This window comes from Alexandromys fortis, unplaced genomic scaffold (assembly GCF_014885135.2).
Source record: "Alexandromys fortis isolate MF-2015 unplaced genomic scaffold, M_Fortis_MF-2015_v1.1 scaffold_44, whole genome shotgun sequence".
NCBI lineage: Eukaryota > Metazoa > Chordata > Mammalia > Rodentia > Cricetidae > Alexandromys > Alexandromys fortis.
In genome coordinates, this window is record NW_026067921.1 from 1,189,167 (window position 1) to 1,202,922 (window position 13,756).

Below are 13,756 nucleotides of genomic sequence, written 5' to 3' on the forward strand. Positions count from 1 at the left end.
CAAGTTAATTCTACCAGCCATTATTTTTGGTTGTTATTTCTTCTGTTTTTTCAAGACAGGGTCTCTCTGTGCAGTTTTGGCTGTGCTGGATCACAGAGATCCGCCTGCCTCTGCCTCCTGAGTGCTGGGATTAAAGGCAGGCACCACAAACACCTGGCCACTACTAGCTATTCTTTAAAGAAACATTTCCTGTCCCAATCAATATACGTATGTTGTATATAGTCAGACAGAATCATGGGAGTAATCGAATGAAATCAGTTAAACAGGAAAAATAATTCAGTTTTCCTAAATTCTCATAATCTAAGCACATCTCTTATTAGGGATGAATTACTCAAAATCATTGATTCCCCTTCTTACTGGACCTCACAAAACATCTAATTCAAAGAACTATCCTCCTACACGGGTAAAATACGGAGGAGAGTATGTGAGAAAATCAGGAAAGCCTCACTATACTGACCACCTATCTAACAGCACAAGTTCTTGGCCTAACATTCCCATCAAGTCCTTCCCAGGGTGAAAGACAATGAGCTCACCCTACCTCTGGTCAGTAAGCTTTCTGGCATGATCTGACCAGAAGTAAATTGAGATAGCTGTTCCTTGAGCCTCTTCACTTCAGCTTGCAGCTGGCTGACATTTCCTTGGGTATCTTCGTTCACCACAGCCTGGAAAAAAATTAGCAAAGCACTGAAAGACCACGTTCCAAGTTGTACAATCCTGTTTGTGTGTTTGTTTAGTATGAGTTGGAGTTAGGAAGACCAAACAAAACTGCACATCTGTCTTGCCAACAGTCAAAAGACCACCAAAATAGTATGTTAAAATGGGAAGTTCTCTCTCTTGTCTCTCTCTCTCTGTGTGTGTGTGTGTGTGTGTGTGTGTGTGTGTGTGTGTGTGTGTAGCCCAAGGAGCACAGCTGGGCTCTCTTCCTCTCGCCAGCCACTCCCCTTCAGGCTCCCAATGACCCTGTCAGTCTCATCAGTCCTCGGCCATCTTAGGCCGGTCACCTTCAGATTTGAATGTATTGCCCTGACTTAAGAACCCTGCCTTCCCTTTTAAACAACAGAATCAAACATCTCTCCAGCAGCCTTTGGTGAGAGTCTGGCCTAGAAGGGCATGATCACCAACAGGACTAACCTGAGCAGAAACTGCCCTCTCTAGAGCGAGCTACTTTGTTTCTAAAGCTGGCATGGGTAGGAACAGGGACTGGTTTCACAGTCCATTCCAATGTCAATTTCACTTTCTTACAGTAATGTCCTGTTTTAAATGGCCTCTGAAAGGTCAAAAACAGTTATAATCCAATGTTATCACTGTGGTGACTAAATGGCGTCTTCAACTTCTTAAAGAAGTCTTTCTTATGACAACCTCTAAAAAAGTTACAGAAAAAATAAATTAAAAAAAAGCTTCCAGCAAATGCATCACTCTGGTGTGGGATGTCAGTCGTGGGGAGGCTATGAAACAGCCAACTATGTCAACAAGGAAAACCACCTTGTAACAGCCCAAATCCCCCGTGTTCTTGTCTTAAGTTCACCCTGCCCACCTGGAAAGACGGAAACATTTCATCATTAAACAAGCTCCAGCCACCTTAGCACTTCCCACTGACAGGCTGAAGGACTTACCATTGGGAGCAACAACTAGAAAGCTGCTGGTCTTGGTGTTCATGCTTAAAAGTCATTTCCAAATGCTTCTGATTCATATAGCCAGCCTCATTATGAGGCATTATGACATCACTATTGTATCAGTGACATCATAACTACAATCATTAACACGGTTCTACTCTTTTTTTTTTTTGCTTTATTGATATAAATTTAAGCAACACAGTTCTACTCTTACAAGACAGAGTCAGAAAATTCTGCTGATGTTTTCTCTTGATATTGCTAACATCCATGTCAAACGGGATGATGCTCAAAGAAATAAAGTAAAAGACAAGACCTGTGCTCTTCTCTCTTACCCAGGGGAAGGAGCAACACGGTCTACTTTACTCTGCTAGATGACCTAGGGGTATGATGCCCAGTTATCTCCTTGGAAAAGGAAGGAATTAAACGTACCAATTCATGGCACAGTTGTTTTGTCTGAAACCAAAGGAGTGTTCAACTCTCCAAAATAATTAGGTGTCCTATTGGTCTTTTGACAGTTTGGACTAAGTATTGGTAAAGTGCTATCCACAGGCAAGATATGGACTGTTGCATCTTTGTGTGCCAAGCTGTGGTGGGACACAGCAACTGCCGTGTTTACGTACTGTCTGTGGCTGCTTTCTCACTGCAAAGGCAGAGCTGAGTAGTTGGTACAAGAAGCGTGAGAAGTTTATCACCTAGTAGTTTACAAGAAAAGCTTTCTGACTGAGGAATATACCAATATTAAAAGGCCTTTTTTTAATAGTTTTATGTGCATTGTTGTTTTGTCTGCATGTATGTCTGGGTGAGAGTGTCAGATCTTGGAGTTAAGACAGTTTTGAGCTGCCATGTGGGTGCTGGGAATTGAACCTGGGTCCAGTTCCTCTTTATAAGAACAGCCAGTATTCTTAACCATTGAGCCATCACTAAAGACACTCGTGTGTGTGTGTGTGTGTGTGTACAAGAATATGTGGAGATGTACACAACTTAAGAGGCAAATGTCATTATTATCATACATTACTTTTTGCTAACATATACGTCACACATGGGCACAGGGCAGGCACATGCATGCAAACCCGTGTGCATGCACCATCACATGCACCAACTCTGCTAGCATGGCTTAGGCTAATTACTCTCCATCCCAACAACAAAAGGAAAACTGCATCAAGAAAAAAGGAAAAGAAGGGAGGGAAGGAAGAAGAGCAAACTTGTACAGAAGTAAGATTAGTGGTAACATTAGGGTAATCACAAAAAAAGTATATGCAAATATTTTTCCAATTTACTTGATATATTAAATACTCCAGTAATTTACCTTGTTTTTAATCAGCTTGGCCCTTTGAGCAAAATTAAGTGTTGACAGTGTTTCCCCAAAACACCTGGATCCTGGATGAACATTTGCAATTATGGATGTTTTGGCATTACCACCAAGCGAATCCTGTTTAATGACATCAATGGTGTATGTTTTAGATTGTAAATCCTGTTCTTTTTCAAAAAATAATAAAGGCTAAGAAAATCTCCCCTATCAGTCCCACTGGGCATAATGCTGGTGGCAGGAGCCAGTGGTCGGCTTTACCCGAAGTAAGAAGGTAAGTTTGGAGTCTCTGTAGCAGACATGCCTCTGTTTTCCATTGCCCACGTCAACAAGTGCAGTGATGACCTGGCCCAGGCAGCTCAGCGATCGGTTTATGTTACCTGCTTCCTGAGAGGTAGGGGAAAGCAAAAAAACAGGTGCAATGTCACGCTTCAGCGCTAATATCTAAGGAGCAAGGCGACAACCTAGGATGGAAAAGCAAAGGAGGGACAAAAGAAAAACAACCTCTAAACTAAAACAATATGCGCAGCTATCCCCATTTCCTAGTTCATGCACACTGTAACTGCAGAAGGCTACAATTTATAAATGCACTAGACGGGATTTGAATTTTATTTCTTCCAGCGAATCAAATGTGATAAAACATTCTCTCATTACTTTTCCGCAGCAGCAAGCTGCAGCTCCAGACCACGTGAGACATTGCTTGCTGAGTTGGGATGTTTAGCAGGTTAGATTTGTTGAATATACTTCTGATTTAGGATATTTCATCTTAACCAAGTTTCTTTGGAGGTAATATCACTATAAGTCTAGAAGTACCTCTACAAACATGTTCCTTTCTTGACAGAAACATGAGCCTTTTGCTGACTGCAAGCTCAGTAGGCTCAGATTTCTTAGATCCCATTCCTAAACTACATCACACTTACAACACATGTCATACTAAATTTCTGTCCCACTGCCAAACAGCTCAGGCTAGGTACGTTCCCCCCTCAAAGATTATAGATGACTGCTCTCCCCTTGATTCCGGCAGTAAAGACTTAAAAGTGGATCTAAGTGGTTATAAAACAGGCTTTTTACATAAAGCTACCTATGCATTTGCTCTAAACTGTTAAAATGTTTTCCAGGGTTTAGAAGGCGGAGTATACACTTGGCCTGGCACTCCCGGTCCTAACTGACCTGGGCTTTCTTGCGCTATAATTGATCTATTCACTGATACACACTGAAATACCCAGTGCACATTTACTCTGCAAGGCCCAGCAAACCTTGAGACATCACTCTACAGGGCAGGTGTTCCCTGCTCCTCCTTCCCAAACCGAACCCTGGTTTCTATGAGACAGCTACCCAGAAGCCACTTCTTTTCCAGATGTCCTCCCAGTAGTTACTCCCACCATCCTTCCCCTCCCCCTCTGGCCAGAAGCAGTCACTCTTGTCCTGACAGACCTGTCCAGTCTCATTTTAGTTTACTGTCATGACCTCATAAAACCGTTGCTCCTGTGAGCAGGGACAATTCTTATTTCTTCTGAGGTCTTCACTATACTTTGTGTAGCACTGCTTTTTAGTAAGAATTCACAGTTAAATATGAAGGCTGTAATTTCATTCCCACCTTCAACCTCATCCCTTCTGCATGGGTATCTTTCTGTCTCTCAGATCCTGCTAAATCCACCAAGTTGAGGAGGGAGGTCCGAATGTTCACAGTTTCGTTGCTTTTCTCCATTGATTCTATTGTGATTGTAAAGACTGCATGAGACCTAGAGGATTCTCTGTTCATGGATGTCGACGCTACACGCCTGTTCCTCCATCCTCTAGATAAGACCTAGGGAAGAAGGAAAATATACTACCCAAGATGAACTCAAAATACAAAATAGCACTTAATAATCTTATTGTAATGTGAAAAAATCATAACACAGGTAATTATCCACATTCACAACATAGTAATTTCCCTTTGGAACAGACTTTGCACGGTTATCTAGTTTTGTCAGAATTCATATTACCACAAGTTCTAAGTAGCATATACTTAACACAAAGATCAGCAGGAGAGCTATAGGGACGGTGAGAAGACTACCGCCCATTACCATCATACATTACATATTATACACACACACGACTCTATAGACGTGTATTTATACAATACATAGGTCTATATATATATAAACATTAACACAGTACTTGGCATAAAATACAATAAATGCTAGTTATTAAAAAACTATTAACAAAATACAGTATAAAACTGAAATTATTTGTAGCTTTCATAGTTCTTCAGTACTTTATGTTCCCTTCTCATAGAATTAAATAAATATATTTAATATTAGGTCAGCTATATATTTGCAGAGCTTTAAAAAAGGATGCCTTGCCTTTAATCCCAGTACTCAGGAAGTAGAGGCAGGTGGATCTCTTTAAGTTAAGAGGCTAGCCTATAGAGTGAGGAAGGACAGTCAGGGCAATTACACAGAAAAACCCTGTCTCAAAAACAAAACAAAGCAAAACAAACAAACAAAAAAAGACATCTCTCAAACACAGGACAGGTCCCAAAAGCAACAGAAGCACATTTGCTTGAATACTTAACTTTAAAAAAAAAAAATTATAGTACCTAATGTACTATATGTTGACTTTTTTTTGTTTGTTTGTTTGTTTTTCGAGACAGGGTTTCTCTGTAGCTTTGGAGTTTGTCCTGGAACTCCCTTTGTAGACCAGGCTGGCCTCGAACTCACAAGATCTGCCTGCCCCTGCCTCCCAAGTGCTGGGATTAAAGGCATGCGCCACCACCGCCCAGCTTATGTTGACTTTTTTATGTTAACTTTAAAAATTAGACATACAGGCCCAGAACCAGGATTAAGTATGGGCCCATCCCAACATCCACCCCACCTGTGATCTGCTGGAGCACAGGTGGTGGGGGTGAGTGGAGTGGCCCTGTGGGCCAGGGCTACAGGATCTCCACAACACATCCAGGAAGAGTGGTAATACACAGATTAATAGAAATGGGTTAATTTGAGATGTACGAGTTAGTTAATAAGAAGCCTGAGCTAATAGGCCAGCCAAACAGTATTGTAATTAATATAGTTTCTGTGTGATTATTTGGGTCTGGGCAGCCGGGAAACAAAAGAACAGTCTCTGACTACACATTCTTTTCTCTTTACTTCTCAGAAGAGTTTGTGCCATGCCTTTATGAAATTCAATTCTTGATTCTTTGAAGATGAGGGCACTTTCAAGGCATGCTTACTGCCTAAGCATCAAGCACGTCCTCCTCAGGGCAGGGTACCTGATAGGCCTCAGCAGCTGAGGTCACCACCTGCTCCACGGCACCGACCACAAAGACGCCCTTCTTTATGTGTTCCCTCAAGTACAGTCCAGCTGACGCCGAGTCCAGCAGGTCATAGATCTGCTCATTGTAGACCTCAATAAAGGAGCACTTACACAGGAACGTCTTCCCAGCGCCAGCCTGTAAAATCAAAGCTCAATCAGCACACGCTTTACACATTCACCCTCAGTTTCCATGAGCTACCGCAGGGATGCTCTCTTATTGTCCTTTAATATATAAAGTAAAGCATTGAGAGCTGCGTGAAAATAATCTGGAAAACTAATTTCAAAGCATTAGTTAACTTTAAGCATCATCACTGTGGTCCCAGAAGTCCAGTTTGGAAAGGTAGCACAAGGTAGCACGGAGCCTGCTCGTGGACACGGGAATTGAGCTGCTCAAATGGGTTCCACTGTCTTCCATAGTAAACTTCCTCCTAGTTTTGTCTATTAACATGTATTTATTGTGTTTGTATGTGTAGACATGTATGCGTAGACCAGAAGATAACTTCTGGTCCCAGGGACCAAACCTGAGTTGTCTTGGTGGCAACTGTCTTTTGCTGGACCGTTGCATCAGCCACAGATAAAGTTTTACTTGAAGTAAGATTTATGTTCTTTAAAAGATTGAAATTAATTCATCCTGAAAAATTTTGGGGTTGGAGAGATGGCTCAGTGGTTAAAAGCACTGCAGCTCTTATACAAGACTTGGGCTCGATTTCCAGCACCCACACGTATTTTTGCACAACATCAATTCCGTATCTGTTGCCTTCAGGTCTCTACGAGCACTTTACACATGTGGTACACATACGTGCTGGTAAATACTCTATATACTTAACAAAACAAATACCAACCAGGAGCTGCAGAGATCGCTTATTGGTTAAGAGCACTTGGCTGCTTTTCCAGAAGACCCCCATTAGATTCTCAGCATACATGGAGGCTCACAATTAGCAGTAACTCCAGTCCAGGGGACCTAACCTGCTCTTCTGGTCTCAGGCACCAGGCTTGCCTGTGGTACACAAGACACACATACCAACAAGACATGTGATATACATAAAAATAAGTTTTTTTAAATGTAACCACAGAAACACATGGTGTTAAATTTAATTATTTTACTGTCATGCAATTTATGTTTAATTGCAATGTTAGGGATATTTTTGCAAAGGAATAAATAGTAAATCAATGCTACTTACCAATTTCCTTGGTACACAAATATTTAAAGTACTCAATACCAAGGATTCTTAACTCTGAAATCTACCAAGCTAAGTACGTGCAACCATGAGAATGGTCCAACCTAGGAACCAATAAGGGGGAAAAGACGATATTCTCAGATGATGGGGTTCTAATCCACAAAGAACAAGACGACAATGAGGTGCAAGCAAGTACTGCCAATAAAGGAGGATGGGTCCACCATTAATGTAGACCATGAGGACTTAAAGGAGGGGTCCACCATTAATGTAGACCATGAGGACTTTAAGGAGGGGTCCACCATTAATGTAGACCATGAGGACTTAAAGGAGGGGTCCACCATTAATGTACATCATGAGACAGCTTACAGAAGTTAGAGCTTCCACTGGACAGAAAGAAGGGAACAGCTGTGAGGAACAACTGGCAGAGGAACCAGAAGCTAAGGGCTCAAAACACAAGCAAGAAGCAGAGAGAGTGAACTTGAAATGGTGTTGAGACTTTCTTCAAATCCCACCTCCAATGACACACTTCTTAACAAGGCCGTACTTCCCCAGACTCCTCAAAAAGTGCAGCCAAGTAGAGACTAAGAATTTAAATGCTTGAGGCTATGGGGGGCGGTATTTCTCATTTAAATCACTGCACTTTATTTGCCTTGACTGAGATCTTCTATACTTTCTCCCATAAGAAGCTTTGAGAGCACCAGAAGCAATCAGCTCTTTTGTGTGTGCTGTCAGTCAGGCTGGCCTTGAACACTCTATATTGATTAGGATGGCTTTGAACCTCTGATGACCCTGAAATTCTGATCCTCCTGCTTCTACCTCCAGAAGGATGGGATTACAGGTGTCCACCAATGCACTCAGCTTTTTCAGTGTTGGGAATCAAACCCAGGGCCTACTGCATTCTAGGCAAGCTATTTATCTGCATTTTATTTTTTCATTTCAATTTTTTTGTTTTAAATTTATTGGTATGTCTGTGCACCATATGTATGCCCGGTACCCACAGAGTCTAGAAAAAGGCATCAGGTCCCCTGGAGTTACAGAGCTGTGAACTGCCATGTGGGTGCTCTAGGAGAGCAGCCAGTGGCTCTTTATGGCTGAGCTATCTCTCCAGGCTCCCAACATTTAATCTTTACAGTAGGCTTTACCTTTTCTTTTTCACGATCAATTAAGGAAAACAAATATTCAAAACTTCGTGGGATTACTCCTCTCAGATTATGAGAAAAATTATCGGAGTCTGATGGTCCTGAGAAAAAAGAATAAAACAATAGCAATATCAGAAGGTGGTTAATACAGAAATAAAATGATACCCAGTATAATCAACTTCCTAGTTCTGGTTCAAGCAAGTTACATTTACATCTGTGACAGGCTAAATAATAAAACTGCCCCTTGGTGAGACTGAAGGGAAGGCCCACAGTAGCCACCAACCAATTCTAAAAAGTGTGTGATCTATCCCCATGCTAAGCTTCACATGCTCCAAGTGTCAGGTTCTGAGTGACTACTCTATTTACACAGGTGACTTCCAGTGTCAGGGACTGAGTGACTGTACTCTATTTACACAGGTGACTTCCAGTGTCAGGGACTGAGTGTCTGTACTCTATTTACACAGGTGACTTCCAGTGTCAGGTTCTGAGTGTCTGTACTCTATTTACACAGGTGACTTCCAGTGTCAGGTTCTGAGTGACTGTACTCTATTTACACAGGTGACTTCCAGTGTCAGGGACTGAGTGTCTGTACTCTATTTACACAGGTGACTTCCAGTGTCAGGTTCTGAGTGTCTGTACTCTATTTACACAGGTGACTTCCAGTGTCAGGTTCTGAGTGACTGTACTCTATTTACACAGGTGACTTCCAGTGTCAGGTTCTGAGTGACTGTACTCTATTTACACAGGTGACTTCCAGTGTCAGGGACTGAGTGTCTGTACTCTATTTACACAGGTGACTTCCAGTGTCAGGTTCTGAGTGTCTGTACTCTATTTACACAGGTGACTTCCAGTGTCAGGTTCTGAGTGACTGTACTCTATTTACACAGGTGACTTCCAGTGTCAGGGACTGAGTGTCTGTACTCTATTTACACAGGTGACTTCCAGTGTCAGGTTCTGAGTGACTGTACTCTATTTACACAGGTGACTTCCAGTGTCAGGTTCTGAGTGACTGTACTCTATTTACACAGGTGACTTCCAGTGTCAGGTTCTGAGTGTCTGTACTCTATTTACACAGGTGACTCCAGTGTCAGGTACTGAGAAACTGTACTCTATTTACACAGGTGACTCCAGTGTCAGGTACTGAGAAACTGTACTCTATTTAAGCAGGTGACCTGTGTGTGCACAGATGGATTGATGGCTTGAATGGTAATAGTCCCCATAGATGTGTCACTGGCAATGGGCTTTGAAGTTTCGAAGGCACACACCATTCTTAGCTCTCTAGGCCTCCTGGTTGTGGATCAGACATAAGCTCTCAGCTACTGTCTGCCTGCTGTCATGTTCCTCGCCATGAGATCATGGACCCACCCTCTTAAACTGTAAGTTGTGATAAACACTTTTTCTGTAAGTTGCCTTGGTCATGATGTCCTGTCACAGCCAGAGAAAAGAAACTAAGACACAGACTAGTCTGTCCTCTAAGCCACAAACCCACACTGTGTCCTAAGCGTCATAATTTTTAACTACAAAATAGGGGTAATGATGTCAATAACCAGAGAGCTGTTGAAAGATTTGCAAGTTTGCAAATAAATTACAGTAGGACATGGAGCACATTAAATGCGAAAAATTAGGATTTGCTATCCTTTTTTTAAATTGGGCAGTTAAAAAAAAAACACTAGTAGGAAGGTCACACTAATGACATTTCCCTAGTTACTAGCAGACATTAATGCAGAGTGTTTTTTTCTGTTTTGTTACAACTGGGGAAGGACAGATGTGTAAGAGTTGTGAGGAATACTAGCTCAAGTTTGTGGTGTGGTATTTATACTCTGATGTACCTCAACAGCTCCTAGCTGACAAGTTCTATATCTCTTGTTATTCCTAAGTGAATAGGTTGATAAGCATATCCTATTCTCAAGAACTTCTGCCTGTGTCCCTGACTCCTGAAGCTGCCATAGGACAGTTTAGAGCAACGAAGGAGAAAGACTATCCACTCAAAATCACATGATGCTAATGAAGCGATGTTTAGAAAGCTCTTCCATAGCGACAGGACGAGGGGCTGGAGGCCTGCAGTACCACAGGCTCAGGTCCTCACCTCCCAGCCTCAAGGAGTAGAGAGAGACACTGAAGGTAGAGTTGATTACCAATCAATGCTTTACAGTCATTCCCAAAACAATTTTCACCCCCACACTCCCCCCCCACCCCAAATCCAGAGGGTTGGAGAAATGGGTCAGCAGTTTGCTCTTTGTGCTGGCTAGATTTTGTCACCTCAACACACGCTAGGGTCATCTTAGAGGAGGCAACCTCAGTTGAGCCTTAAGCCTACAGGACCCAGGACAGACTTCCAGTAGATGACACAAGAAATGAATTGCATTGGGGGCACTCAGCTGATGATTACTTGCTTGCAGGTGGGAATAAATTATCATACCTTAGGAAGTCTTGCGTGTTAACTGTAAAGCACTAGAGAATCTCATTATGTAGGCCTACTTGGAAGCTGCAACATCAGCTTCTGCCAAGGACTAAGGAATCCCAACATCCTGCTACGGATTCTACCACCTGAGGCCTGCAACAGCTGAGTTAGAACTGTCTGTCCCTCTTCAGACCTGCCTGCTATACCAGCACTCACTGGTGTCCAATGCAAGAGCTACAGAAGCTGCCAACAACCACACTCTGAAACGCTTCTCCTTGCCCATCTGAGTAGAAAAAAACCAAAAGAGTGAGCTGAATGTTTATACCAGATGAAAGTTTATTTTCCCAGACAACTCTTGCATCATTTATAGTTAGAAAAGGTCTAGCAGATTCAAGTCAAACCGAGTCCCAGCAACGAGAAGAAAGAACATGACACAGAGTCCCATCAATTGATACTGACAAAGGGAAAATTAGTTTTCCCCAATGGAGTGTCACCAGGTCTATCCATCACTCTCCAGGGCAGGCCGTATGCCCAGGAGTAGTGGGCTAACACAAAACGAATTTCATGTTTGTTTGTTTGTTTGCTTGTTTGTTTGAGGATTTTTTGTTTTGTTTGGGCATTTTGTCTTATTGATCTTATTTGCTTGTTTGATTTTCTTTTTGTTCAAGAGAGAAAGAGAGAGAGAGAGAAACAGACAGACAGACAGAAAGGAGTCGTTGTGCGTTAGCAAATACCGTTAGTCTGTGCACTCAGGAAGCACATTCAGGTAGATCACTGAGTGTTTGATGCCAGCCTGATCTACACAGAGTGCAGGGATAGCCAGGGTGACATAGTAAGATCCTCTTACAAAAAGGAAAAGAAAGGAAAAGTGTGTCCGAGAGTGGTGTCGCACACTGGCAATCCCAGGACAAAGAGAGGAAAGCAAACTGCTGCAAGGTCACAGCCACCTGGGATAAATAGCAACCCATTCTCAAAAAAAAAAAAAAAAAAAAAAACAGGTGGCACTTGGGAGGCAGAGGCAGGCAGATCTCTGTTGAGTTCAAGGCCAGCCTGGTCTACAAGAGCAGTTCCAGGACAGCCCCTCCCAAAGCTACAGAGGAACCCTGTCTGAAAAAACAAAAAACAAACAAAAAAATTCCACAAAACAAACAAACAAACAAACAACTAAAATGATATAGAAGGTATTACAAATATTAGTTAAGTATACCCTAGAGACCAAAGGCTCTAGGCATAACAGGTGGCTGGTATGATGTGTGATGACCCTCTGTATGCTGTGATTACCATTAATGAATAAAGAAACTGCCTTGGCCTGTTATTAGGGCAGAACTTAGGTAGGTGGGGAAAACTAAACTGAATGCTGGGAAAAAGAAGGCAGAGAGAAGCCACGTAGCCCCACTGGAGACATAAACAAGGAATCTGGACCTTGGTAGTGCTTATGCAGATAAACACACACACATATGTATATGATTTTACACACACACACATACATATGTATGTATATACATGAACAGACACACAAACATAAAATTGTGTCTAGCACCCAATCTATACCTAGTCTATGCCAAGCATTGAGCTAAGAAACATAGATATAACCAGGATTAACAAATAAATTATCTAGGAATCCACAACCTGATAGAAACATGGGAAACATCCATCATACAAAAGCAACATCACACAAAGAAATAATGCCTTCTCCTAAAACATGCCCCAAGTAGTCACCACAGGAAGTGTATTGGCAGCAAACACTGGTCGTTACTCACCCATCATAGTAAATGTCTTTCCTGAGCCAGTCTGTCCGCTGAAAGATAAAATTTTGTGTTATTTTCACACATAAAATTCCGACTATCCTCCTATTTAGAATGGTCTATTAAGGTGGAATGGGATGATCCTTTCCAAACTGCTCTGCAACCTTCTTTTCCCTTAATTAACTGTACCTCAGATATCTCAGCCAGAAAACAGATGCCTCCCTCATTTTTTTATAAATAGCTACAACAGTATGTTATGAAGACAGAATCTTCTAGCATAAGTTATTCAATCAGAACCAAGTAGACTTCTGTTTCTAATTTTCGCTAAATAATGTAGCATTTTGAAGTTCTCTGCCTTGAAAAGACATTTAAATGTCTATTTTAATTTAAGTTTAAGGACTGCACCTGGTGAAAATGCCTTTAATCCCAGTATGAGGCAGAGGCAGGCAGATCTCTGAGATCTGTATGATCACCCAACCAATAAATCACTTGTTTATCTCCAAGTTCTATCCACAAATATAAAAAAGAATTTGCATATATTAATGAGTAAATCTTAGCATAAATATTCTCACAGAGCTGGGCAATGATGGTGCACGCCTTTAATCCCAGTACTCGGGAGGCAGAGGCAAGCAGAATTTTCTGAGTTCAAGGTCTATATGTCAAGTTCCAGGATAGCCAGAGCTGCACAGAGAAACCCTTCCTCTAAATAAATAAACACATAAATAAACAAGCAAGCAAGCCAGCCTCCAGAGTCTCCAACCAAAACAGTTCTGAAAACAGGCAATCTGTTGCAACTGTGGCTATCTCAAAGTCATTTTGAATTTGATCATTCAAAATAATCTGTGGAGAAATTCTCGCTGCTATGGGAAGGCATGAGAGAATAGCTTTCTGCCTCATGTCTTAAAGTGAAACATTTAAAGGGTCCTAGCTCCAAATCTCCAGATGTGAGTGAGTGCACAGTCTACAGAAACCAGGAAAATAAAACAGAACCACTGACAGGACAGAGGGGTTAGGGAGCGAGAGGGGAACAGCAGGTTACAAATGCTCTGACCCAGGCTCTTTGGGGAGCAGGGTGGAGGT

The 13,756-nt window shown here is 41.9% G+C and overlaps 1 protein-coding gene across 1 annotated transcript in view; it reads right to left on the reverse strand.

Annotated features, from left to right (window-relative positions):
- Kif15 (kinesin family member 15) overlaps nucleotides 1–13,756 on the reverse strand; it is a 53,917-nt gene that overhangs the window by 30,877 nt on the left and 9,284 nt on the right. The window contains exons 5-11 of the mRNA XM_050141596.1: nucleotides 12,692–12,729; nucleotides 8,534–8,631; nucleotides 6,170–6,349; nucleotides 4,517–4,726; nucleotides 3,181–3,306; nucleotides 2,920–3,042; nucleotides 539–662 (exon numbers count right to left, since the gene is read on the reverse strand). Of these exons, the coding sequence (XP_049997553.1) occupies nucleotides 539–662; nucleotides 2,920–3,042; nucleotides 3,181–3,306; nucleotides 4,517–4,726; nucleotides 6,170–6,349; nucleotides 8,534–8,631; nucleotides 12,692–12,729 (899 nt within the window). The remainder of the gene's footprint in view (nucleotides 1–538; nucleotides 663–2,919; nucleotides 3,043–3,180; nucleotides 3,307–4,516; nucleotides 4,727–6,169; nucleotides 6,350–8,533; nucleotides 8,632–12,691; nucleotides 12,730–13,756) is intronic.